This window comes from Lonchura striata, chromosome 14, assembly GCF_046129695.1.
Source record: "Lonchura striata isolate bLonStr1 chromosome 14, bLonStr1.mat, whole genome shotgun sequence".
Lineage (NCBI taxonomy): Eukaryota > Metazoa > Chordata > Aves > Passeriformes > Estrildidae > Lonchura > Lonchura striata.
The window spans coordinates 6,695,144-6,721,185 of NC_134616.1; the positions used below are offsets into that span (position 1 = coordinate 6,695,144).

Sequence of the window (26,042 nt, forward strand, 5' to 3'; positions counted from 1 at the left end):
CAGCAAAGCCTAGTGCCAGGAATGGTGCCCAGGTGATGTGAGACACACACCTGTGAGACGTGGGGAGCTCGTGGGGGAAGGTGCCCTTGTGAGCTGCAGCAAGGGCTGCAGCTCATCTCTCACCAAAACTCATCCTGCAGTCAGCTTGTGGCCACTGGCCTTAAACTCCTCATTCTGAAAGCTCAGTAGGGGAAAAATGGCCAACAAGCAGCTGGGCTTAAAGGGGAAAACAAGGCACAGGGGAGATGTCTGTGAGCACCTCCAACCTCCCAGGGGTTTGAGAAGGCGGTGGTCCTGCGAGGGGGTTCAGGGTGACAGAGCAGACAGTGTTGCAATAGGTTCTCCTCTGCTTTGTGCTGATGAGGATTCAGCTGCATGGGGCCTGAGGTGTGGTGAGCCCGGCAGGGCATGGGAGGGTCTCTGGAACCGGGTGGGCTGGGCTCTGATGGCCAGGGACACAGTGGTGATGGACAACTGCTGTCCTTTCCAATATTGCCATCTAGAGGACCCAGCAAGGACCAGAGCTCCTTGCAGGACATGATGAGATAAGGAAGAATCAAAGCCTTGCTTTTTAAAAAATTTTATCTCATAAAAATGCGACCCCAGCATGCCGTGGAGATGCAGACCCAAGGCTGCAGAAATGTCTGTGACTTTGGGCATGGCAATACAGCATTGCTCTAGAAACAGCCCTGTGATTTTTTTTGAGGCTGTAGATACCCAGTGCTGGCCCATTTCCCAGAGCTTTACTGATCCCCACACGAAGATGGACAGATGGTACTGACTGAAAGCTGCCCCTCATCAGCTCTGACTAAACAGAACTAATCAACCAGGGACTAATCAGCAGATGACAACTCTGTGCACCTGCCTGCAGGGAAGGCCCCCATCCCACACCGTGCAGGGAACTGCCTTGTCCCTGCTTGCTGTGCCTCTGAACAGCACCTGTCCAAAACATGTTTGCATGGCTGGTATGAGATGCCAGCTCCTGGCACAGTGAGCCCATCCCAGTGGGTGCCCAGCTGCAGCTGCCCGTGCTGGGGAGGCTGGATACAGACCAGGGGATCCCAGCTACATTTTGGGTACTGGGGATACCACTCACCAATGGTGAGGGGCTTGAATCATGCCTTGTTTCAAGGAAACAATACATTTGAAGGGATCTGCTGCACTTCTTCTGAGGGTTTGGGAAGGTGAAGGGCTGCCAAAAGGCATTTGTTCAATTGCTAAATGATGTCCTTGTTTGTTTTAGTTCCATGCCAGAATCCAACCCCAGCTGGGCTGGACAGCACGTATCCAGTGGGATTAGTGGTGTTTATTCCGACTGTCAGGATGCTGAGGGGGGAGTGCACAGCAGAATTAGCATCACTCCATAGCAAGAAAATAGAATAACACCTTTGTCTCCTGTCCCACTGCTGTGACTTCCAGTAGCACAGGCCACCCATGACCAGTGTGACACCCTGCACGGCCCTCTCGTGAGCTGCAGCTCAGCTTTGGGACAGCCCAGCAGGACAGCTCAGGATTCAGCACCCCACACAAAGGCCACAGTCCCTCTGGAAAGCAGCACAGACACCCCCTCAGCTACTATGGGTGGGAAATAAGTAGGGTAAATACATATCAGGGTATCTGCCTGGTAAATAGGTGTATAGGTACTTGCCTCCAGCAGCCAGGCAGAGCTGTGACAATGTGGTTTTACACCATCCAAGGGATGAAAGTTGTCCTTTGCAAACCAAAGCCCTCAGAAAGAGATTCCTGAAATTTCTGAGGTGCCCTCCATACTGAAGGGTTGTAAAGCATTTGAAAAACTTGCCCTTTCAGCACGTGGCACCAAAAAATTGGTGCAGGTGGGAGTCAGAGGGCAGAATCACCAGCCAGGAGCCCAAGTGCAAATTCAACAGTCCCAGGTGTATAAAAGCCTGAGAAAGCTCAGGGACCTTGATTTTGCAAACACCCCATGGTGATGCCTCTGTGCAGGTCCATTCCCTGCCCCAGGGCTGGGAGTGAGCAGCATTATCCCAGCTGGATTTGCTGCTCCTGGAGGAGTTTTTGGTAACCAGCACTGATCCTGCGAGGAGGGAGTGTCCCAGGAGCTGGGCTGAAGGCAGAGTGTGCACCCACCCAGCTGCCCTCCAGCCCTCGGGGTCCCGTGGCTGCTGCCAAAGGCCATGAACAAACTGCTCTCAGAAGGTCAAGTGGCACGTCGTCACTTTGCTACAGGTTTATTTCCATGTGAATTAATGAAACGGTACACACAATTCAAAAAAAAAAAAAAATAATCGTCTTTTATAGGCCCATAATCCTTCTTTCACAGTACAACGCAACAGTAAAGGATTTAGTCAGTGTAAACAGAAGGTCCAATAGTGATCATCAGCTATCACAGATCAGCTGCACAAACACCATAGCTACGGGGTTAATGCCACTACCACACAAATCAACAGTACCAGTACAAATCATAACTTTACCTACAATGCTTTTTCATGTGCAAAAAACATGGAAATTCAATTTACAGAAGAAGGGCACCTTCTCTACATCTTCATGGGGCCTGTAAAGTGCCTCCTCAGGGCTGTGTTATCTATTTGGCAAAGGTCTCAGGCCCTAATTTTCCAAGGTACCCTTAGCTCCATCTGCAGCACAAAACATCAGGGCTCTGCCTCTGCACACCAGGCATTCCTGTGTGCTCTGCTGCAGCCTAGCACAGAAAAAAATCGGTGGAGGACTAATGCCATTCATTTATGAAATCACTCATTAATTTAAGCTTAAATTCATTCATCGACTATGGCTATTCAAAACAGTCCTGGTTATATTATATATGGATCATAATGTAACACATACATCATCATTGGTTAACTTTTTTCCTTTCATGTAACTGAACTGTTATTGGTGTTAAAAGATGAGGCTTATGGGAAATGTGTCTGGCAAGTTTACAGTGAGTGGATAAATTACTGAAGTCAAAGGGCCAGAGGAAGAGAGGAATGCTACCACAGCCATGAGAAAACATCAGCTTGTGGCCACCTCACAGCAAATTTGCACTTCAGCTGGGAATGCCTGGGAGGGAGCCCTGGGGCAGCAGAACTGTCCTGCACCTCCAGCTGCACCAACTCTGTAAATTGAATTCATAGTCAGGCTATACAGGAAAAAACAAGAGGTAGTTATTTATCATACCTCTTCAAAAAGGCAGAACGAACAAAAAACAGGATGTAGAAGTGATGCAGTAAACCTAAAATCAACAGGTTTCTACCTTTTTTTTTTTCCTTTTTTTGTTTTTTTAAACACATGAAGTTAAGTTACAGACATCATATAAAATGCACTCACTTTATGGAATTCCTGCATAGTAGGAAACAAAGGCCAGTGCTAATCCAACAGCTTTGTTAACAGCGGGATGCCATTTACAGGTGCAAGGAAGATGCCCCAAATATATCCAAATATAAACAGAGCATTACCTCCCTTCTAGGGAAGTCCTATGGCAACACTTACACATTTTGTTCAGAAGAAAAAAGAAAGCATTTTCTTGGGGATAAACTGCCAAAATAATTATCGTTTCACATCCATAAATTTAAGGCAATGTTACTTAGACCTGAGAAAATGAAAAAAAAAAACAAACCAAACAGACCGTGCAGATTTATTTTCTCAACTATACATATACAATTGAAACTTCAGGATTTTCTGTCTCCTCCAGCTCTCAGGTGGTGCTGGAGAAAACAGCTGTGGGGACGCTGCTCTGAGGTCTCAGGGTCAGATCCTGAGAGATGCAGAGTTTGTTCCAAAGACAATTAAGGGAGCTGTGAGTGCTCAGACTCACCTGGCTCTCTTTCATGTATTTTCATTTTCAATACCTCTGTTTAAGCCCTCTGGAGAGGGTTAACTCCAGAATAGGCCTGTAGTGCACCAGTAACCCTGAAAGGTTTGTATAGAAAAACTGTAGATAAAATAGACAATAAAATTACATACAGTAAATTTCCATGATTCCCCCTTTCCAGGATAAAAAAGATGTCAGGGTTAGCAGTTTCACTGCACCTTTAGCCATTCCCATAACTACAGAATAAATCCTTTAACACTAGAGTGAAATCGCAAATTGTTCTGTGCTCTTCCTTGAAAAATAAAAACGTAAATTAAAACCAAAAAATCAACTCACAAACATTTCTCAAAAAATGATAAGAGACACAAGAAAGGTGGGGTGGGGACTGCAAACACACAGCATGCTAAGGAGTTACCAAACAAAGTGCAATGGTTTCTGACTCTGCGGGAGGACGGACGGACGGACGGACAGCTCCCCTTCAGGACCAGCTGGATGCCTCTGGAGAGCTCCGGAGGTACCGTGTGGATCTGCAGCCTTAAAGCTCGGGTTTGAGGTTGGCTGGGCTCCACAGCCCCACGTGCAGCTGCAGCAGCTCTGCACACCTTGGCTACAGCTGTGACCGCAGGACGGGGATTCGCCCGCGCAAAGACACGGCCGCTTCCCGAACGTGAAATTTAGTTGTCAAAAGAGGATTTGATGGCTGGTTCTAGAAAGCTGCTTGAGCCACAGCTGAAAGATGGACTCAGACCTAAAATCTGTGCACGCCTGGTGTAGTTTCTGTGGGATCGCCTCCTTCTCCTGAACACAACTACAGACACCAACCATCACTCTCTCCTGCTCCCATCCGAGCAGCTGGACACCCGCAGCCCTTGCTGTCAGCTTTGGCTGGGGTCTGCCATGAGCCCACTAAAGCAGAGCTCGGGCAGAGGGTCACTAAGAAGCACAAAGTCTCCAGCTTCCCACAGTGAAACAAGTTTATCACCATCCACTGCCTGGTGAGAGGGTCTGTGAGCAGATTTTTTGCTGATATTTCAAACGTGACTATCCAAAGATCAGAGACCAAAAAAAACTCCACAATCCTCATCAGACTAGAAAGCAATTTCCACTGCTCACCAGCAACTCCCTACCCTCCTCTCCAGGTTCAAAGGATGAACAGGGAGTCACAGCTCCTTTACTCACCCACTGGGAACTAAACCCTTCATCAAATCACACATTAACGAAGCTCACTGTGTGCAAATGACTCTGACGCTAAAACAGTTCCACCCTACATAGTGCAGTCAACACAGTTTTTAACTTAAATTTGCAGCTTGTTCTTTACAAGTGCTTGGCAGAGAATATTTATATTCTTTTGACACCATATAAATAATATTTATACAGCTTAGACATTTTGAGACATGCATTAGACTTTAGGTAGTACATACTTCTTGATCATATATGCAAATATCACTGTCAATTAAACCGAGCAACCTTATGCTGGACCGTGTCTGGCGTTATCCAGGACGTTTGACGGGGGCTCGGAATCGTCCATGGGCAGGACCAGGCGCGTTCCCCGGATCACGAGTTCATGGTCCCCAAAAGCCAGCTCCCGGTCCAGGGCGTCCTCCGCGCTGTTCCCCACGAAGCGCCGGGACGCGCCGCTGGACGCCACCGAGTCGGTGTTCACCGTGGAGTCCCCGTACGTCAGGCTGATGTCCCCGTCGTTGAGAATGAGGTCGGAGTCATCGTCCTTCAGCTGCTCTTGATTCTGGGGAACAACCAGGAAGGAAATGCTGTTTTTTTTATTGCATGGTGATGGTGACTGAGCAGAGACACAGGCACCAAGTCACGGGCTCTCCTGCACCGTGAACAGAATCGACGTGGCACACACACATCTCAGAGCCCACGTGACTCACAGCACGCAGAATTTCTCTGCAGACTGCCCAAAAGGTTCTCTCAGCTCTTTTCTTCCTGGTGCCATAGCCAGGTACACAGGGAATGCAGCATTGAGTGGCTTTAGCCATACTCGTGAGCACAGGAATTGCACTGCTGATCCATCACAGCCATTTCTGGTTTGTCAGGATGCTGATACTGTGCAGACAGGACAAGAAGACTCCTGGCATGGACAGCTGCCACTGCAAGGGGCCATTGGGCACAGCAATACTGGCTACCTTTCTGGTTGTGACTGATGCAGCTGAAAGGGCTGCAGGAATGGCTCAGCTTTAAGGCTGGAAGCAAGCAAGGGATAGGGAACAGTGTGTCCTCCCAGCTGAGCCTGGGGAAGGACAGCTGTGACAACTTCATTGAGCCAGTCACTGAGGAACCACCACGAACACACCACAAACCCCTTCATGACCTAACAGCAGGCTGGAAAAGTAAAATGCTCATGGGAATTAACTCATCCATCAGCCCCAGTACCTGATTTCCCTTATGCTCCCACCTTGACACTGCAGAGCAGCATCCAAAAGAGAAACATAAACACATCAAACCCACAACACCGTGACAGAAAGGACACCAAAGGACTCACCTCGTATGCCTGAGGGCTCGTCAGGCACCGGGCAACAGGCCCACAGCACCCTGGGAGTGTGGTGGTCAGAGGGGGACCACTGTGTGTCAGGAGAGGCTTTAGATAGCTGCAGAGAGGGTTAAGGATAAAAGAGGAACGGGGCCATGTCAGTGAGCCAAGGGCTGGGAGGGCAGCACTGAAGGACTCGGCATTGTCAGAAATCACAGAAAGAAAAGGAACACAAATGTGTGGCAGCACACAAGTTGTAATGGTGTACAACAAGAATGCAACCAAACACATCAGGGCACAGTCCTGGTAAGATGCTCAGCAGCACTGCTTGTCCCAGCACCCTGTGCCCCTCAGCCTCACATCACTCCTCCACTGATTCAGAGCACAGCATCTGGAAGGGAGGAGAGGCACAGATCTACCAAGAGGGACTGCAAGTAAGAAAACCCCCATCCCTTCCTGCCCACCTGCCCCTGGGATTAAGGACCCCCAGGATGCCAATCTTGGAGAGCCCAGCTTTCACCAGAACTGCTGCTGCATCCTCACTGACAGAGGGTGGAAATTGTCATTTCTTACAGACACGAGGAGGTGCAAACCGAAACACAGCAATGTCACAGGAAAGCAAACACTGGCTCCTCTGCTAAGCAGGGAGGAACTCGTGGTCCCAGCAGAGCTGTCTGGCAGTGGGGTCTGACCCAGCACACACCCACTGCTGCCCAAGGATACTTGTGGTCGAAGTTGTACCACATGCGGAAAAGCCAAGCGCTTTCAGCCTTCGTGCTCCTCCTCTCGCTCTCTGGGACACCCTGTGGGAGAGCAAAACAGTAAAGAGGGGCAGGACAACATGCCACGGGCTGGATCAGGGCCAGGAGACACCCATGGGACACTGAATTATCCCCAGGGGATGGCTTTGGCTGTGTGTGTAAGGACGTTCACCACCACAACAGGCTGTATTTAGCAGCATTCAGCTGTCTCAGGGAGGTGTAGCAAAGCACAGAGTGACCATTTTGCTGCTAGAGCCTTCCAGTGTCTGGCCCCAAGGTTTAAAGTGCCTCAGAGCCAGCAGCTGCACCCAGACATCATATTTAATAGTGACTGACAGATCCAACCTCCATCAGAGTTCGCTGCATGCAAATAATTGTGTGTTGTGGGAACTCCAGGCTTCCTTTTAGTCAGAGAAAAAAAATATAAAACTGTTTGGAGGGGACTGTAAATTACAATTACATATTTCACAGAAATCTGGCTTACAGATTTATGGCCCTTGGCTTCCTGTCACATTTGATGCTTTCTCTTCAGGAGGTGAACAGCCCAGTAAATGACTCTGAATAAAATGAATCTCCAAGGTGCAGAATCCACACTGAAACCAAGGAGAGCCACAGCCACAGCACAACCAGGCTGCAGACACGTGAATGAGACAGCTGGAACTACCAGGCAGGAAAACTCCCGCATTGATCTCAGTGTGGTCAGTGGGGCTGTCAGAGGAAAAGGGGGTAAGCAGGGGCTGAGGGTAAAAGTGGGGTGCATGCTACATAAAATGAGTCAGTAAATGGTGTTTCTATACTGCCCTAGACACTGGGATGAGGCAGAGCCTCCATGTCATGCTCACTATGGAATTTATTTCAAACCCAGCAAGGGAGAGACTGAATCTATTGCAGCAGCAATGTGAACTGACTAAACAGTCCAGCATTGCTCCTGTGCCCTTCTTTCCAGCTCAGCCAAAACAAGGCTCATGAAAACCAGATAGCACAGAAGAGCTGTGACTCCCACTGACTGCAAACTCTTTCACAGGGGGAGCTAAAACCTCCAGCAGCTGGAAGGAAGCAGAGCACAGGCAGGCATTCACAGGGTCAGGCATTCACAGTGACCAAGCCCTGCCCTGAGGGCGCAGTGCAGATTCCCCAGCAGAGCACACTCACCACGTTCTCCTGATCCGCATCCACACCGACCCTGTGAGGAGAGAACAAGGAGTGTCACACACTGAGAACAGGCAGAGTCACACATTGAGAACAGGCAGTGTCACACACTGAGAACAGGCAGTGTCACACACGGAGAACAGGCAGTGTCACACACTGAGAACAGGCAGTGTCACACATGGAGTACAGGCAGTGTCACACACTGAGAACAGGCAGTGTCACACATTAAGAACAAGGAGTGTTACACACCGAGAACAGGCAGTGTCACACACTGAAAGCAGTGTCACACACCGAGAACAGGCAGTGTCACACATTAAGAACAAGGAGTGTTACACACCGAGAACAGGCAGTGTCACACACTGAAAGCAGTGTCACACACTGAGAACAGGCAGTGTCACACATTAAGAACAAGGAGTGTTACACACTGAAAGCAATGTCACACACCGAGAACAGGCAGTGTCACACATTAAGAACAAGGAGTGTTACACACCAAGAACAGGCAGTGTCACACACTGAAAGCAGTGTCACACACCAAGAACAGGCAGTGTCACACACTGAAAGCAGTGTCACACACTGAGAACAGGCAGTGTCACACACTGAAAGCAGTCTCACACACTGAAAGCAGTGTCACACACCGAGAACAGGCAGTGTCACACACTGAAAGCAGTGTCACACACCAAGAACAGGCAGTGTCACACACTGAAAGCAGTCTCACACACCGAGAACAGGCAGTGTCACACACTGAAAGCAGTCTCACACACTGAAAGCAGTGTCACACACCATGCCAGGGCTGGGATCAGGGAAGGACAACGCTGGGATCCGCCCCGGCTCTCTGGAAGCCGAGCAGCCTGAGCCGGGCAGCCCAGATTTACTGACCGGATGTTGAGGCAGGACAGCATGGCCGTGGTGCCCCCGCCGAACACCCAGACGGTGAAGAAGACGATGAGCAGGGTGGTGCTGAACATCATCTGCCGCGCGTAGGTGGCCGTGTCCCGGATGGCCAGCGCGAAGGCCATGGCTCCGCGCAGCCCTGCGGGGACGGAGAGCACGGCAGCTGTGGCAGCCCCAGCACAGGACGTCTCCCCACCTGGGGTTTTCATCCTGCTGCCCCTCTGCTGGGACATCCATCCACCCCCACGGGAGAACAGTGGTGGCTTTGTCACCCCTCTTTCTTGAGCCCAGAAAGGCAAACCCTCCTCCTGCCCCGTGCCACCTACTTAAAGCAGGACCACTGAGTCCCTTCCTGCCCAGCCTCCCCTCCAGACATTGCCCAGAAGAGATTTAGAGTTGAATAAGGAATATTTCCAGGTTCTCAGAGGCAAGGAAGTGCCAACAGGCCACATGGTCAGAAGGATGCAGCAACCTACCAGCAAACATCATCATGTGCTGCAGATTCGTGCCAATCTTATTTCTTCTCCCCAGATTCAGTAAAAATGACAATGGGTAAATATTGGCAGCTCTCCCTAGGAAGATAGCAAGCTGTATTTGCACATGTTAAGGAAATTGCTCTTTCTGTGTCTCCCATCACATCCCACCTGCACACAGGGCCAGTTTCTACTGTCCAAAGGAAACTGGGAGCTGCAGAAATGCCAGTGCTCTGGCTGCAAAGAAAACAATCCAGCCCTGAGTGCTACAGCACTGTGGGAGGAGCAGGCTACTGCCTCGCTGAAACACAGCACACACTGCAACTCAGGAATATCACACAGAGACGAGCTCAAGTAAACACAGGTAATGATGAAAGGAAGTGAGAGGAGAGAAAAAACACCATTTCCCACAGTATGCTCTCTGCTGCCAGGTCCATTTTGCACCCCAAGAATTATTTGTCTTCTGTGAAGCTCAAGTTATCACAGCTATGACAACCCCTCTGACATTCCCCAGCATGCCACACTTCACAGCTGGGTCTGAAGCTTTAAGCCAAGTCTCATTCCCAAAGATTATTCAGCAAAATGAAAGCAGCAGCAGTTGAGAAGGAAAAAAAAAAAAAAATCTAATTCTCTTTCTGTTTTCATAGCATGCGAGATACAAGAATCACCAGCCCCTTCCTATTGCTTTTTATCTTTGAAGCTGTATCTTTTAATACCAGCACCCAGATGGCAAAAATAATCTTGGAGCCAGTATTCAGCACAGCCTTGAATAATATGGAAAATGCTTCTAGCTTTTATGTTCTTTCCTGAACATCACAATTTGCATAAGAGATGTATTTCATGATCTCTCTCATGAATGAGCTATTTCATCAGCGAGTTAGCCAGTTCCCACTGAAGAGGACCTGCACAAAATTTCAATATAACAGCCCAAATAGCATTTCTCTGCTCTCCATCCCTTCTGCCCCACACAACCCCATAAAAGCTGATCGGGAAAATTCAGCTGAGGCTGCTGCAAAACCATGGACCAGCCCTGGCAAAAATGTTTTGTTTACCAGTATAAACTTGCATTAGTACTGACAAAGGGTGAAAATAATTCTGCACATTAAACTGGCTTCTTTGTGATGTGAAAAAAATTCCTTAAAAATTCTTGTTTCTCTGAGACATACCAGGGCCCTTGTTCCCATTAGCATCAGCCTGCAGAACAGGAAATCCTTTCTCATTACATCATTCAGAGGCATCTACTGTAGCTGTAACTGTGCTGTTTGACCAAAAAAAGGCTTTTTTTTCAGGGTAAACCAAGTGCACTAGCAGAGAAAAGAGGAAATAAATGGCTAAACCAGGCAGCCCCCCTTTGCAAAGCCCCTCCTGGTGCCACATGACAAAGCCTGGCATTGGTATCACAGTCACACTGAATGATGAGTCCCTGCAGCAGCTGATTCAGATGCCCACAAGAGCAAAGAACACAGGGAGAGAAAAAAAAAAAAAACAACATAAAACCAGAAAAGCTGAAAAAAGAATCTCCATCTTCTTAAAATAACCAGCAAAGGCACCACTACATGGCAGAAATCCCCATTTAAAAATAAAGCTAGACTGACTGAAAAAAAAGCAAACCCACTCATTTGAATGAAAAACACAAATTGGGAATGAGGCACCTCTCCCTTTCTTTCTGTCTTATAAATTGGGCTCCAAAGGATACGAAGGCCCCCACCACAAAAGTAGGGTTGAAGACATGGTTCTGGAAGGTGAACAGTGCAAGTCCCATGTAGGAGAAGATGAAGTTTTCTGCCAAGAAATTCAGAAGCTCAAACAACTGAAAGAGAAAAACAAATTAAAAGTGAGTTAGACGTAATATAGATTTAACAAGAAAAGCATGTTAGACCATCCATCATGCAATAAATACTTCTGCAGAAGCAACCCTAGTGAAATGCAGCTGTAAGAAGATAGATGCACCTAATTCTGGCTAGAGGGAAGGGAAAAAACTTTGAATTTGAAATTCAGAGAGGCTGAAGGGGTCTGAGGAGTTCTCACCTGCTTAGTTCTGTGTTGGGACTCTGTAGATAAGTTGTTATAGGTATAATGGGCCTGTGTGATCCCACAGAAGAGCACAGCCACCACACCTGGGGAGCAGAGCATCACATTAGACTCCTGGTGAGGAAAAGGGAGCCAAGCTGCACCCCAGGCCTGCAGAGAACTTAATGCAGTAACCCCAGAACCCAGAATCATTACACTTCTGCAAGCAGAGGGAGAGCCCTGGCTACAATCGATACTGAGAGAAGCAAAACTCAGTGGCCCCATCATCCCTGCAGATCCCCATGGCAGAGGCAGGGCTGTGCTGGAGCTTGCCTGTAAAGCCACATGCTTCAGCCAGCAGGAACGTGCTCCAGGACATCAAGAAGAACAAGCCAGTCTCCAGCAAGGGGAACTCCCGAAGTTTGGTGAACTTGGTGACGTTGCAGATGGTTAAGGACAATTTGGAGAGACACTGCAAGCTAACAGCATATCAAATCCAATTGTGTATCACAGCTACACAATCTGCCCCTAACAAGGCTATGGTGCTGTCCTTCATTATTTAGGGAAAAAAAAATTAAACATCTGGGTGAAATGCAGTGCAGCAAAAAATAAATACGCTGTTATGCAAACACTTGGGAAAAAAACCAAACAGTGCAAAGGATATTAAAGCTGTCACAACTCCAGTAGCTGCTCCCATTGCAAAAGATCCACTGAATATCCCCAGGAAGATCCCGATGGACTTGAACATTGCTGTGACATCAAACGTGTGGCTGTTGTCACCCGCTGGCTGATACGCAACTATTGAGCTGGAAGAGGAGAGAAAACACAAGAACAAAACTGCTCAGTCTGGAGGGAGAGGCACCTCACGGTGCTACACCAGCCTTGCAAAGTGCTACAACTGCTGCAAACAGCGAGCCTGAGGAACGGGGAGACACAACACACTGCAAACCCCTGGGACCACAGCGTGCAGTGACTGCACACCCTCCCTGTCCTGGGGAGTTTGGGATCAGCCCCCCTAAGCCTGGATGTGCTGTTACTCCTGGACATTAGAGAGCAGGGCACCAAAGCCTGTGCCTCATGTGATATATGGTACTTATGGTGGTATTTGGGGGTTTTGGCACCAGCTCTCTGTAATGTCAGGTGCTGTGGGAACACGAAGCATTCAGGCAGGAAACCTCCATTTCTCCAGCGAGGCGGCTGATGTGAACATCCCCTGGAGAGCTGTAACTGCTCCCGTTCTGCCACATTTAACATGCACCACATTTAGTCTGCACTGCTCTGAGCTCCAAAGTGCAATACCACAGGGCAGCCAAGGCAGACAGTGCCATGCACAGCAGCAACACCATTCTCTGCATCCACCAGACCTCAGCAGACCTTTGTGGTGAGATGGCAAACAGGTCTGCAGTGCTGATCCCATCTCCCAATCTGCTCCCTCCTAACTCCTGATGAGCTGAGCCTTGCATTAGTCATTGTTCTACCTGGAAAGGCTGAGATACAGAGGGGCCCTTATCCAGCTCCTAAATCCCATTCAACAACTCCTTACATCACTTTCCTTGATGTAAACTTCTTGGAAACATTAACTTCCTAGTTAGCAATCCCTTGACTCACTCTGTTAAAACTCCTGGATGTGAACTTTACACATTGGCTGTTTAAACTGCCTTGCACACACATCTTGAAGCTTTCTCCCCTAACTATACACCAACATTTTTCTGCAACAGAAATTGCACACCTTCCCTTTCCAATACAGGTTATTTCCCTTGCTAAACTTCCCTCCTTTTAATACAGCTCATTTTTCTGCATTGCCTTTTACACTGCAAGCTGTAGATTTCTCCATGCTTTAATTCCTTTCATCATATTCCATCTTATACTTCTCATTCACTAACATGATTTTATTCTCGGTTTCCAGTTTCTTTTTTTTTTAATCCAGACTGATTTCACTTCCCCTCCATAACCAACTCTTTGAATGTTGGTTTTGCATTTTAACCTCTTACAGCTCTCCTTCTGGTTTTGTTTTTTGCATTGCCAATAAGACACTATTGCCAGCTGCCCTTTATTTCCCCTTTTCCTGCCCATGGGGCTTCCTGTGGTGTTTAATCTGTGCAAATCCTCCCTTTGGAAGAAACAGGTTGGGATCCTGCAGCTGCATTTATCCCTCTGCTCCCAAACTGCAGCTCTTGCACCTCACTGCCCACCAGCTTTCAGTTCTGGGTTCAATTCCTCTTCATCCTGCAACAGGCTCCTGCTGCCGAGCCACACCAGGCCAAGACAGGAAGAGAAAGGCACAGATCCTGCTCCTTAAGCACGGAATAGACATTTGCCCAGGGCTGAAAGCAGGCAGGAGAGGAGCCTTGGGGCACCCACACTGGGCAAAAGCCACTGAAGAGCCCAGCTCTGCATCCTCCCCTGCCTGCAGCGCTGGGGCAAAATAAAACAACTGCTGAGTGAGCTCAGAGCTGCTGCTTTGGTGCAAATTATCCTGTTTTGGGGAAGGGGTGGCCTGAGCTCAGCTTGTGGAGAGGAAAGCAAGAAATCAGAGCAACAGCTCCAGAGCTGGCACTGAAGCAGAGCAAGAGGCAAATCACTGCAGGCAGTGCCATCACCCACACGTGCCGAGATCCACCACGAATTCCATTACTCTGAAGCTGAATCCACCCACTCCCACCCAGACCCTGCCAGCACAGGCTGGAAGACCCCATCCCCTCCTCAGTCATGAAACACAATCTGGCTGTGCAGCATTTCCTCTCGCACCAGCAGTGACACATCCAGCAAAAAAGCCAGAGTGAGCAATACAAAGAGTTCCAGAAACCTCAACAGAAGCACTCGATTCAGTAAATACAACACACAGCTCACAGTGTGTTACTTGCTGCCTCCAGTGAAACCCACACAACCAGCATGCTGGAGTGACAAGTATTCTAGAAATATTTTCTCCATTAGTCTTAGCTATATGTTAAGCTGTCACCATTGCAGGTATTACATATTACTGAACAAATTCCCATGATGACAACACAGTGAAAACGCAGATAATATATGTCCTGCATGCAAAGGACATAAAATATTAAAGAATATAAAACATTCTTTAGAAAGGCAGCAAGTTTTTCATGTGTTCAGTCAAGGGCATTAACTCCAGCTGTAAGAACATTAACTCTTCAAAGTGGGGAGAGAAAGGAAACAGCTGCTTCACCAGCTTTTCCACCTAAACAAAAGAGGGGTTTGAGGGTGGGAAGCAATGCAGGTAGGAGCAAAGCCATCAGCAAGGGGCTGCAGTGGGATCTTGCAGCTGAAAAGGAGACTTGGTGCTTTTCCTGTTTCAGAGGGATATAAAAACTTCCCTGTGAATGGGTCAACTGGCCACACAAGCAAAACAAAACCATCCATCATGCAGGGGGAAGTTTTAAGGGCAATCCGTAATCCCAAGCAGTGGTGAGCAATGAGGACATGCATCAGAATGTCACTACAGCTTTTTGGGACGCTTAAGATGCTCTTGCAAACACCCATGTTCCTATTTTACAGGGGCAAGGCCGAGAGGCTCCCCCCAACTCCTGACATGTAAGACATGTAACAGCTCTAAATAAAAACAGGAGACACTTACGAAGACAGCACTATGGCAACGGCATCATTGAGGACGCTTTCGCCAAAGAGAAGGGCATACAGCTCAACATCGACCTGGAGTTCATGGAATATGGCAAGGACAGTCACTGACAAATAGAAAAATAAAGAGACATTCAAAAAGGTGCTGTTATTTCGATGTAATCAAAGACTAAATGTCCTTTTTAGAAAGCGGCCTTCCTGCACATCTGTGCCAGTGCTGCGATGGTGCCAGCAGCCCCCCGTGCTCTCTTTGATAGTCTTCCTTCTGCTCTTTCAGATTTCGATTTGATTCATCATTTCCCTCCTCCTCTTACTAAAACACATCTTGGCCTATTGAAGCTTTTGCAGGCAGACAAAAACAAACTCTGCTCTGAGCTTCCCAGGGTCTGAGCTCATGGGCTGGGCCACAGTACCAGGCTGGCATGAGGCATCAGCTGTAGGGATGCTGTTAGCTCAGAGCATCAGGGAGAGCCTTCCTGCACCTGCAGAAGGCCAGAAGGATCAGCTTGTCCAGGATGATGACTGCCTTTTCTTTCTATTCCTGATACTCTGAGAGAAAATCCTTGGATTCAACACATTCTAAGGGCCAGCACAGACACACAACATTACAGATCTGACTGGAAATAGCCAGGCATCAGCTCAAACCCCATGTGGGGGTTTCTGTTATTTAGGACCATATGGCAGAGATCAGAGCTCCCTCAAGCTCTTCCATGATCCAGCAGCTCCAAGAAAATAATGGAAAGCAGCAGGTTTTGCATATCAGCCTTGCAGAGACATCACAACACCCAAAGCAAGCATGATGTAACACATGGTTCAGGCTGAGGGCTGAGCCAACTCCAAACAACTTCTGTGAGTCTTCAAACAGGAACAGGAACTCAGGACACACTGAGGGGGGTTAAACCCATTTATGCACAGGGAAATTCTCAATTTCTACCTGTGAAATCTTCTTGTTCCTATTTCAAGACCAAAGAAGGGACACAACACCAACAGCTCAACTGCAGCATTTCTAAGCATTAGAAGATTTGCAGCCCTGCTCAGCAAAGGGCAGGAGCAAACAGAGGCCTCTTTGTGGCCCTGTGTCGTTATATGAAATGAGAGCATGCAAGTGAACAGCTACCACATACAAGCTATCATGAACTAATTTCAATTATTTTGACAAGCATGTTTTTCACAGTTTTGATTTACAAAGTGCATCAGTAAACCAAGGTGTCACTACTCCTCAGTACTGCTCATTAAGGTGTCTCCTTAGTCTAATTTCAATTAGATTAGCCCCTGTCAAAATCCAACCAAACTGGAAGCAGGAGAAAATAGCTAAAATAAAACTATCAACTGAACCCTCCCCACATTACACATCTTGTTCTGCAACAGATGCTGGCACAGGGTGGCAGAGACACAATGCCAAACACCAGCACAGTCAAGAGAGAGGTTGCCTGGGACTTCACTGCAAACAAGGATTCAGGAAAGCAGAGGTTTGGAAACTATATTGCACATAACTAAAGAAAATTAAAAGGCACAGGGACAAATCTGACTTCTAAGAACATCACAAATAAATTAAGCTCCAAAATTCAGGAGGGAACTCACAGGGGTTTCAGACTTTCTTCCCCTCTGCCCCACAACACAAACCAGGCTAAAATGTAGGGCAAGCATGCAACACACCTGGGTCAGTGGCTGACACGATGGCCCCAAACAGGAGGCAGTCAGTGAAGTAGAAATCTCCCCCAAGCTGCCCAGTGACTTTCATCAGCGCCACGCAGCCGTACACCACAGAGCTGGGGATCAGAAGAGGCAGTTACACATCTCTGCAATGCATTAAAACGACATCCATAGGGCCTGGTTTCCCTGCATTTACCAGATTAAAGCTATCCACATGCCAGAACACCAAAGAACTGCATGGGATGCACAGAGCCTGGTGAAACCCCAGGGCCACAATCTTGGAGGTGAATGTTGGACCACACACACCAAAGCACCCTCTGAACTGGACCACAAACATGGTGCCAGGAGGGAAGTGGGACCAGAACTCCTCCAGGAGCACAACACGCCTAAAGAAAAGCAGCAGCCAGGCTTATGGGGTCATAAGATCACTTTGCAGTGCTGCACATTAACAGAGTCCAGTGAAGTCATCTTGGATGGACTAACTCTGAAATGCTCAAAACTTTCAGTGAGGAGCAGATAATGCAGATGCTGAGTTTGCTTGAATCCACTGGGCTCCAGGTTAGAACACTCTGTGTTAGCCTGTGTGCTACTATCCAGAGTGGGAACCATCCAGCAGCCTCTGCACTGAGGGATAAACAATTTGAAACACATCTGTGCTCACTAGACAGCCCCCTTTATGATCCTGCCCTCTACTCTTGTGCCTCAAGTTTAGGAGGGCATATGCTTCCAATAAGTTGAAGTTGCTGATTTATCAAGACAATTTTCTCTGAAGTGTGAAACTTTCCTTGCCATGAATAACTATTCTCATGGGATGTTCAGATGCTGAGAGAACACTTCATAGTTAGCAACTACCCTGCCCATGGAGCAGAAGTTTGCACAGTAAATAGTATTATTTGCTACTGCTGAGCAGCAGTAGGAGAGCATGTGTGACCTTTCAGGGCTGGGATTAGCAGCTTCATCTCCAGGCTTAGAACACTTCTCCCAAGCACAGCTCAAATCCCTGTGGAAGAACCAGACCAGCTCCATCTACTCACCCAATCACCAGGCAGGAAATGGCAGTGCCGAGGAAAGCATATGCCAGGATGGATCCCAAGTTTCTGAAGAAGTGCCTCTAGCAGGAGAAAAGAAACCAAAAACTGAATTATACTTTGCTAACAATTTATTTCAAGCCTGCACAGGCACCCACAGCGTCCACAGCAACAACATGAGCTGGACAGGCACAGGGTGCCCAGCACAGCCCAATGCCAGACCAGGAGCTCATTCAGCATTAATAAACATGAATGTACCATGTTCTCATACCTGGGTGTTTAATAAGGTGCTATTCCAAGTCCTGGGAACTGATTTCCTAACCCAGCAGCATTCCTCCTTCCTTCTCCCACAAGCTAAACTGCATCATTCTCCTCTCCTTCCAAGTCAGCATTTCAGAGAACTGCTGCTTTCTAAAACCTTCCCACACTCCCATGTGCCTGGAAAGCTGGGGTGGCTGAAATGGCCTGGCTGACCCCAAAAAATCCCTGCTGGAGACAGCTGAAGTCACTGACCCTTCCCGGGGCAGAGGGGCAGACAAGAATGACGGGGGCACTCTCAGCTCTGCTTCTCACAATCCCACATTTGCTGGGTAAAACCATAGCCACCCCCACAGCCTCGGCCTGCTGAGCAAGCATTAAAGCACTCACAAGTATTAAAAATTCTCTGGAGGCAGAGGAACTAAAAACATCAGCACTGTAAAGGCACGTACCCTTTTCAAGCTGTAGCCTGCATAAAATATAATGGGGGGAAGCAAAATGTTGAAGAATACTTCAGGATCAAAAGTCACCTGTTAAGAAAGGAAAAAAAAAAAACCCAACAGTAAAATGATTTGTTGAAATTTTGCAAGACAAAACACAATTAAGAAAGTAATATATGGAGACTGCCCTATACCCCCACCATGGGAATCATGTTGGGTCAACACTGAAAATGTGTCTGGGATCTTCTGGAGACAAATCCCAGAGTCTGAACAGCTCAAATTAAGATGAGCTAAAACTAGAGTTTCATTACATTGTGTTCAACATATAAATTACTGCTGATCACAATCACAAGTTAAAAAACCAAAATAAAAACACTTAATCTAGCAGATCCAGCAGACCCATCCCCATGGAGGGCGTGGGAAGCACCGCTCACCATTCCAGCCACTGCCTCCCTTACCTTCCTCAGCATCTCATTATCCTGGACATTGTTGAGCTCCTGGGCACTGATTTCCCCCTTCAGGGTGTACTCATAGAACTTGCCACTGACGTTCACCAGCAGCGTGGCCGGGCTGCTCTGCACCTGGCAGCTCAGGGTGACGTTGTTCACATCGCTGGGGACGTGGATGCCGTAGCGCAGGACCACGCCGACCAGGACACCTGGGGAGGGACACAGCTGTGTGAGACAAACCACAGCAGACCCAGAATGATCCCTCTGAGCATGGATGCAGCACCAGGATCCTGAACCCCTGCTCAGCTGCTGAGCACAACCACAACGCAATAAATGCCCGTGTGAATTGAACCATCCTCGTCCCCGTGAGCCAGGCGAATGCTCCGTGCTCATGGGGAGTTTCTAACACAGACATGGACAAGTCCTGAAGGATTTGAACCACCCAGCAATTGAACCACCCAGCAATTTGAACCACCCAGCAACTGAACCACCCAGCAATCAGTCAGGCCCTCACTCCAGGGCAGCCAACATCAAGGGCACGCTGGATTTTTTAAGGTGAGCAGCTCGAACTGCTGGGCCAGGTGCTGCTCACACATGCCCAAAATGTGCCCTTTGCCCCTTGAAACCTGACATTGATACATTAAACTCTGGCAGGGGTTAAAGATGATATCCAGCAACCACCCTGATCACTCCGAGGCTGGCAAGCATCTTTCCTAAAGTGATGAAGCACCATACAGCCTCCTCCCAGCCCTCCCTGTTTTTATAAAACCACATTTTGAAATATATAAATATATAAACATATAAAACTGTTTCCCAATCCAGGCTGACCACCCAGGTCTACTCCTTACCCCTGCTAAATTCAGCTCTGTACCACAAGCAGCAGCCCCAGGGCAGTCCCGTGAGGCAGCTCTGCCTCCAGCTCAGCTGCTAAGTAGGGGTATTTTGGAGTTAATTTACAAGTCAGCAATTTATAAGGCATTTTTCTTTTGTTGTCTGAAGTCTCAAATCCAGATTCAAGTTGTTGAGTGCTCTCCTGGCAGAGTGTTTTGACATCTGCAGGCTGGGGAAGAGGGGTGTCCCACAAGACACCTTTCCACGTAGCCTTCAGCAAAAAAGGGTTTGGAAACTCCTTGATTAAGGCGGCCCCGAGCTGCCACAGAAATCCTGGATCTTAACCCCATTTCTGAGCCACACATTTATGAAAAGCTTGCAGACACGTGAGAACTAAACACAGACCGCAATGCTCTGAAGGCTTCTCCATTTGCCTCCCAGGACACTCCTGTTCCTGACTGCTGCCTTAATTAAAGCCTTGCTCTGTGCTTTCCTACAGGCAGGGCACAACCCCTGGGTTGTGTTCTCTGACTGGGAACACCCAACTCTTCCCGTGCCCCCACCTCTCAGAGCAGAGCCTGGGCAGGACACCGTGGGGCCACACTCATTCAGCATCTCCTGCAGCCAGTTCCTGATCATACAGCCACTTTTTGACTTCTTTTCCCTTGGCCATAGTTTTTCCAGGATAAAATTTGCCATTTTTCCTGATGGTGAAAAGAAAAGCCCCCACCTCCTGTCTCAGGGCGTGCCACACTCAGCAGGGCCACCAGAGCACACACACCCAGGCCACGAGCACAGACAGAGGAGCTGGCTGCACACAAAATCACCACTGCTGACCTAGGACAGCCCAGCTCAGGGACTGGACAGACCCAAAACCCTGGTCTAATACAGCACTTTGCAGCACAGGTGAGCTAAAAGGCTACAGATGCTTTTAAGCCATGCACCATCAACGAGCTGCTCACCACTCTGGGCTTATCCTGCCCTGAATCACCCCAAGAGTCACAGAACAGCTCCCTCCGGGCACAGCCAGGCACCACCAGCTCCAGCAAGGAGAGTTCAGGGCACATCACACCGTGCACAGCAGCTGAGGGCTGCTTTTACACCACCATCATTTACAGGGGACACCATAAGTAATTCTTTAGCTTTCTTTTCTGCCAGTCTCGGCTCCTGTGATCTTCCAGTGCTCCAGAAATAAAAGTATAGAATGAAAGCAAGTATGTCAAGCACATCATGATGCCACAACGTGTGTTTGCAGGAGTATGTGGCAGTGGCTGCAAGGCATCACAGCAGTGGGACAAAACACCCCATTTTCCTTTCACCCAGAGGATGACAATCCTACAGGTACCAGGGAAAACAACCAAAACCCTTCACGGGGACAAAAGGAGTTTCAAAGGGTTATTTACAACTGTTTATGGCTATTAAGGTACACCATGCTTTGCAGCCCTCAAGAACTACCTGGGGTGATTGTTAAAAAGCTTCTTAAAGAAAAAAAATTATTTCAGAGGTTCATGCAGCTGCCTGCCCTTGCTCAGATGGAAGGAAACCCACCCAGCAACCCCTTTAATACCCAGGCTAAGCACTGTGAGATGAGACCCCACAGGAGGAAGGAAAGACAGACAGAGGGAGTCACTGCTGTGAATTCAGAAGGGATCCTGAGTCAGGATCACCTCTCCACCCTTAATCCCTGTCCCAAAGCAGTGCTACATCTGATAGCACTCTGCTCCTCTGCCACCTCCTTATCCAGGCAGCTGTTCCTGGCCCCGTGTGCCAGCCAAGCTCCAGACAGGGCCAAATTCCCACTCTGGCCAAGAATGGGGTAAGGGAAAAGGGACAGATAAACCTACATTTGCCAAAAACCCCTGTTTGGGAGCCCCCAGATCATACTTTTTGTTTTGCTCAGTAATAGGCTGCCTGGAAGGCTGCCAGGTGGGGAAAGACACCCATGTGCAAATACACAAATGCAGAAATTGCTCCTGGGCACTGAGTGTGACCCTGCAGCAGCCCTGACACAGAGACTGTCAGAGTTACCTGCAGGGAAAGCATCCTGCTGCTCTGCTGGACACCAAAATTATTCCACCAACACTAAATGGCCCCACCAGCAGCCCCTCCTGCCCCACGGTGGGTCTGTTCAACCCTCCCTATCCAACAATGCTCATGGGAGGCACGTGGGACAAGCCTGACATGGTTTTCCAGGCTCCAACCCAGTCCTGAGCTCAGGCTACCTGGCCAAGCCCAGGGGACCCTGCAGGTGCTCCTGGTTCCAACAGGCTCTTAGGAAATGGTTCAGACTCTGCTGGCACTCACAGGGCTGCCCCAGTATCGACACGATTTTGCTGCCAGGAGTTTTACAGAACGGAGCCCTGGGAGGGAGCTGAGCTGAGCAGAGGGAACCCAGGGCTGAGGAAGCTGCCAGCTGAAAGCTGCAAGGAGTTGAGAAGCTGAAGGCAAAGCCGGCAAATTAACTGGGTTCTTTTATGCAAAGTGCACAAGATTATTTTCATTGCCATTTCTCCTGACTTCATTAAAAATAACAAAAGCCCATGGGCTTTTTTTTTTTTTTAAGGTGCTGTTGAACATTTCCGAGGTAATGTTTTAAATGAAGACTAATATATTACCAAACCCAGCACTTAACAACAATGAAAGCAGACGGGATCCCCAGGCAAGCATTAATCTGGACACCAAAAGGAAAGAAAAATGTAACAACTGAAGACATCCTGACAACAAGCAGTTTAGACACACACAATCCACAGGTCAAGTGGGAACAAGTAGAAGGAAACTAAACTTCTAGAGAAGCTCCTGCACATCCACCATCAGACTCTGAGAAGAACTGAAACAAAATTGTTCAATTAATCACCCTAAATGCTGAGCATCTCAAATGTGGGAACTTCATTTTAAACACTGAAATGAATCTTAAGAGCTACTAAGCACCTATTGTCTATCACTGAAATTACTCCAGACAGTTTCCAGCTCTTGAACATCAGCTCTGAGCTGACAGTGTGATGTGCACGACAGAAATCCACCTGGAGCAAGAGCTTATAACTTCCAGTAAAAATAAAGACCAGAAACTGATGTGCTTTGCCAAAAGAGAGATAAGCCCAAGTTTTGACTTCGTTGTTGGGTTTTTACAAACAGAAAAAGACAAGCTTTTGCAAATTGCTTCTCTTGTTCAGATTTCAGGGTCTGTTTTGCAGCCCCTTCCACATTTTCAGTGAAATTCCTTGGGGCTAAAACCATCGCAGGGAGATAGGGACAGGGACACCTCCTCTCTTCCCTGCAGATTTCAAGTTGTCACAGTAAAACAACAGCATCTCACCTTGGAATGAATTCCTTGGGAATTACACATCCCTTTTCCTATGGCACCTGCCAGTACCTGAGAAGTAAATGCCAAAAGCCTTGACACTGAGGAAAACTTGGGATTTTCTGCATGATCAGAGAGGTGACATTACTGATTTCAGCAATTCCCTAAGCACAGTCTGCAGAAGAACAGACAGAAAAGGTGCATTTTATGGATCAGCAGGAGACTGAAACAACCCAGGCTGTGCTCTGAGAATAAAGTGAGCACTTAGATACATCAGGGAGAGAGGACAATCAAGAGGAAGAAATGTCCAGGAGAAGAAGAACAAGGTGTGAGAGCATGAAAGGAATAGAAAGTTGCATGTCAGGAGTTCTGGGGCACTCCACACAGCAGGAGAGAGAAGACCTTCCATGCTGGAAGCATGTCCTCCCACAGCACAGCTCCTGTCCCAGGAGGTCACCATCCCCACCCTGGGCAGGAGGCCAGAAACATCTGAACCCCCCGAGCAGTGGCTGGATGGAATGTGAAAATGCAGAGCATTATTTCGTGCCTGTGTGCTGACACAAGTGCCTCCACCCCTTCATTTGGAAGGAGACTTCCAATTAATTGAAACTTGGGATCACAAAAGCCAGTGGCCCAAACAGGTCAAGTCACAGCCTTCAGATCAAAGCTTTCTGCTGGGTGGGAGATTCAGCCACATCTGCCTGTGTGGCCACACTTCACCCCCAGCCAACAAGGGCCACACAGAGGACACACTAACTACAGCACGCAACAGGAGATGCCTTCTCAATCCTAAATTCCTAAAATCATCCCTAGATACAGATCCACGGCCATGTTAATCATTCCCCAGCACACCTCCCAGTCCTACTTTGGCTGAACTCAAAGTCATGCCAGATAACCCAGGGAGAGCCATACATGGCCCCATCATACCCTGGGGTTCAGGCCACCTCACGAGGCCATGTCACCTCAGTAAATCACAGGCCACCATTAAAACCCAAATGTCTACAGCCCCACTGCACTGACCCACAGCCTTGCTTCACTTCCTCTGGGAATACACAAGGGGTTCCTCTCCAAGAGGTCCTGTCACAGTGGGAGGAAAAGGTAGAGGGTTGTGCACTCAGGTCCCCAGGCAGCAGGATAGAAGGCTGCTGGCTCTGCAGGCCCTGAGCATGCCAAAGCTTGGGAGAATCCCCTAAATGGCCTCTCCAGTCTTCTTGGGTAGCTTCTGGAAATCTGGATGCTCTAAACACATCTTGGAATCACAGCCTCTAGCCCCAGGATGTGGGATCACAGAATCACTGAATGATTTGGGTCAGGGGACCGTGATGATCATCCAGCTCCAACCCCCCTGCCATGGGCAGGGAACCTTCCACTAGACCAGGTTGCTCAGAACCCCATCCAGCCCGGGATGTGAGGCTCCTGACCAGTGCAACCACTGGTCTGTGCTGCCCCAAGTCCCCACTCTCAACCCGGAGCAGGTAAGTGGGACCTGCCAGTGCTTGGTGACGTGGTAGCCCATGACCCTGCCAGCTTCACCCCGTGAGGCCGTCTGGAAAAACCCAACCGGTTCCCCACTGCCAGCCATTTGAGAGCACCTCTGCCTTGGAGAGCTCTCCATATCTAAGGTTTGGAAAACAACCAACCCTCCGTTCAGCAGCACCCAGATAAGGCTGAGCGCAGCAGCACGGGGCTGTCCCGGTGACACAGCACCCACGGGGGGATGTGTCGTGTCCCCCCGCAGCCCCTCGGCAGGCACCGAGCGGGAGAACCATGCTTTTGGTGCTGCCGCGGCAGTGGGCGGTGGGGCAGGCAGCCAGAGCCGGGGCTGGCCGGGACCTGGCTCCCGGCGCCCGGGGCAGGCACCGCTCACCGTAGATCATGGCCAGCCCGGTCTCGTGGAGGAAGCGAGCGCGGCGGTGCTTGAAGAGCCAGATGGTGAGGATGGTGAGGGTGAGCAGCAGGATGAAGACGAGCAGGTTGGCGCTGTCCTGGCGGTGACTCTCCTCCGCCGCCTTCTCGGACACGATCTCCTCCTCCAGCGCCCCGGGACGCGCCGCCGCCACCTCGGCGGCCGCCGCGCCCCGCGCCCACAGCCCCGCGGCCGCCGCCAGCACCGGCCCCGGCCCCGCCATCGCCCCGGCACCGGCCCGGCCCCGCCGCCACCAGGAAGCGGCTCTGGGCGCAGGCGCCGGGGGCGGGAACAGCGCCGGGAGCCCGGATAGGGACGGGCCGGGGCGAGCGGGGGGAAAGGGGCCGGGGCTGCCCTGAACGAGTCCCGGGAGCGGGATGCGCGGCACGGAGAAGGGGAGCGGGGCTCACAGGGGGTTGTAGAGGGAGGGAGACCCCCAGGCAGACTTGGAGCGGGGTACTTCAGCGCGGCCGCGCGCAGCAGCGGGGCTTGTTTGTGCGCAGCGTGCTTTGGAGGGATGTCCTGCAGGACACTCCCCAGGGCCCAGGGGGAGACGGGGTCCAGGAGGATCCTGGTCGTGCCTTCACACCGTGCCAAGGCATGTGTTTGGTGCCAAGAGCCGCCGGCAGCCCCCAAGTGGGATCGGGTAAACTTCCCACCTTTTTTACCAAGACACGGAGGGGGGATGCGCGGTGCCGGTGAGTCAAGGGTTGTAATAAATGCCAATGATCAACTTAAAGGTGACTTGTAGAAAAGGTCCTCAAAGAATTGCCTTTGTGCCTTGGGGGCACGGAAGACCCAGGATGCTTGACTGTGTGGTGTTTCCTTGCTTTGCCCCAAGCCTGGCTCGGCCAGGGGCGTCCCTCCTACACGTTGTGTGCGTGCCTTTGCCCCGTTTTTTCTTGCACCGGTTTCTCAAGCTTTGAGGTTAAACGCGTGTAAAATGTGAATTAACTCGGGTACCACTGGCTCTACGCTCTGATTTCGGCCTTAAGGGATCCGGCCTGGCCCGGTGGAGCGAAGGGGCCT

General features: G+C 49.4%; 1 protein-coding gene across 1 annotated transcript; it reads right to left on the minus strand.

Annotated features, from left to right (window-relative positions):
* Positions 1-2,194: 2,194 nt before the first annotated feature.
* SLC9A6 (solute carrier family 9 member A6) lies at positions 2,195-25,236 on the minus strand. Its single transcript, XM_077786505.1, has 16 exons — positions 24,975-25,236; positions 18,988-19,187; positions 18,542-18,619; positions 17,838-17,914; positions 16,807-16,919; positions 15,152-15,257; positions 12,227-12,368; positions 11,896-12,001; positions 11,581-11,669; positions 11,249-11,362; positions 9,556-9,667; positions 9,065-9,218; positions 8,192-8,222; positions 7,002-7,081; positions 6,291-6,396; positions 2,195-5,531 (listed from the first exon to the last, which is right to left on the minus strand). The coding sequence occupies exons 1-16, from the start codon at positions 25,234-25,236 to the stop codon at positions 5,256-5,258; spliced, it is 2,046 nt and encodes a 681-aa protein (XP_077642631.1). The 3' UTR covers positions 2,195-5,255.
* Positions 25,237-26,042: the final 806 nt, after the last annotated feature.

Coding starts and splice junctions, on each gene's coding strand:
- SLC9A6 (XM_077786505.1), bottom strand. CDS start 25,236: ATGGCGGGGCCGGGGCCGGTGCTGGCGGCGGCCGCGGGGCTGTGGGCG. Junction 19,188..24,974: donor CGGGCTGGCCATGATCTACG/GTGAGCGGTGCC, acceptor GTCCCTCCCCAG/GTGTCCTGGTCGGCGTGGTC. Junction 5,532..6,290: donor CGAGCCCTCAGGCATACGAG/GTGAGTCCTTTG, acceptor GTTGTTCCCCAG/AATCAAGAGCAGCTGAAGGA.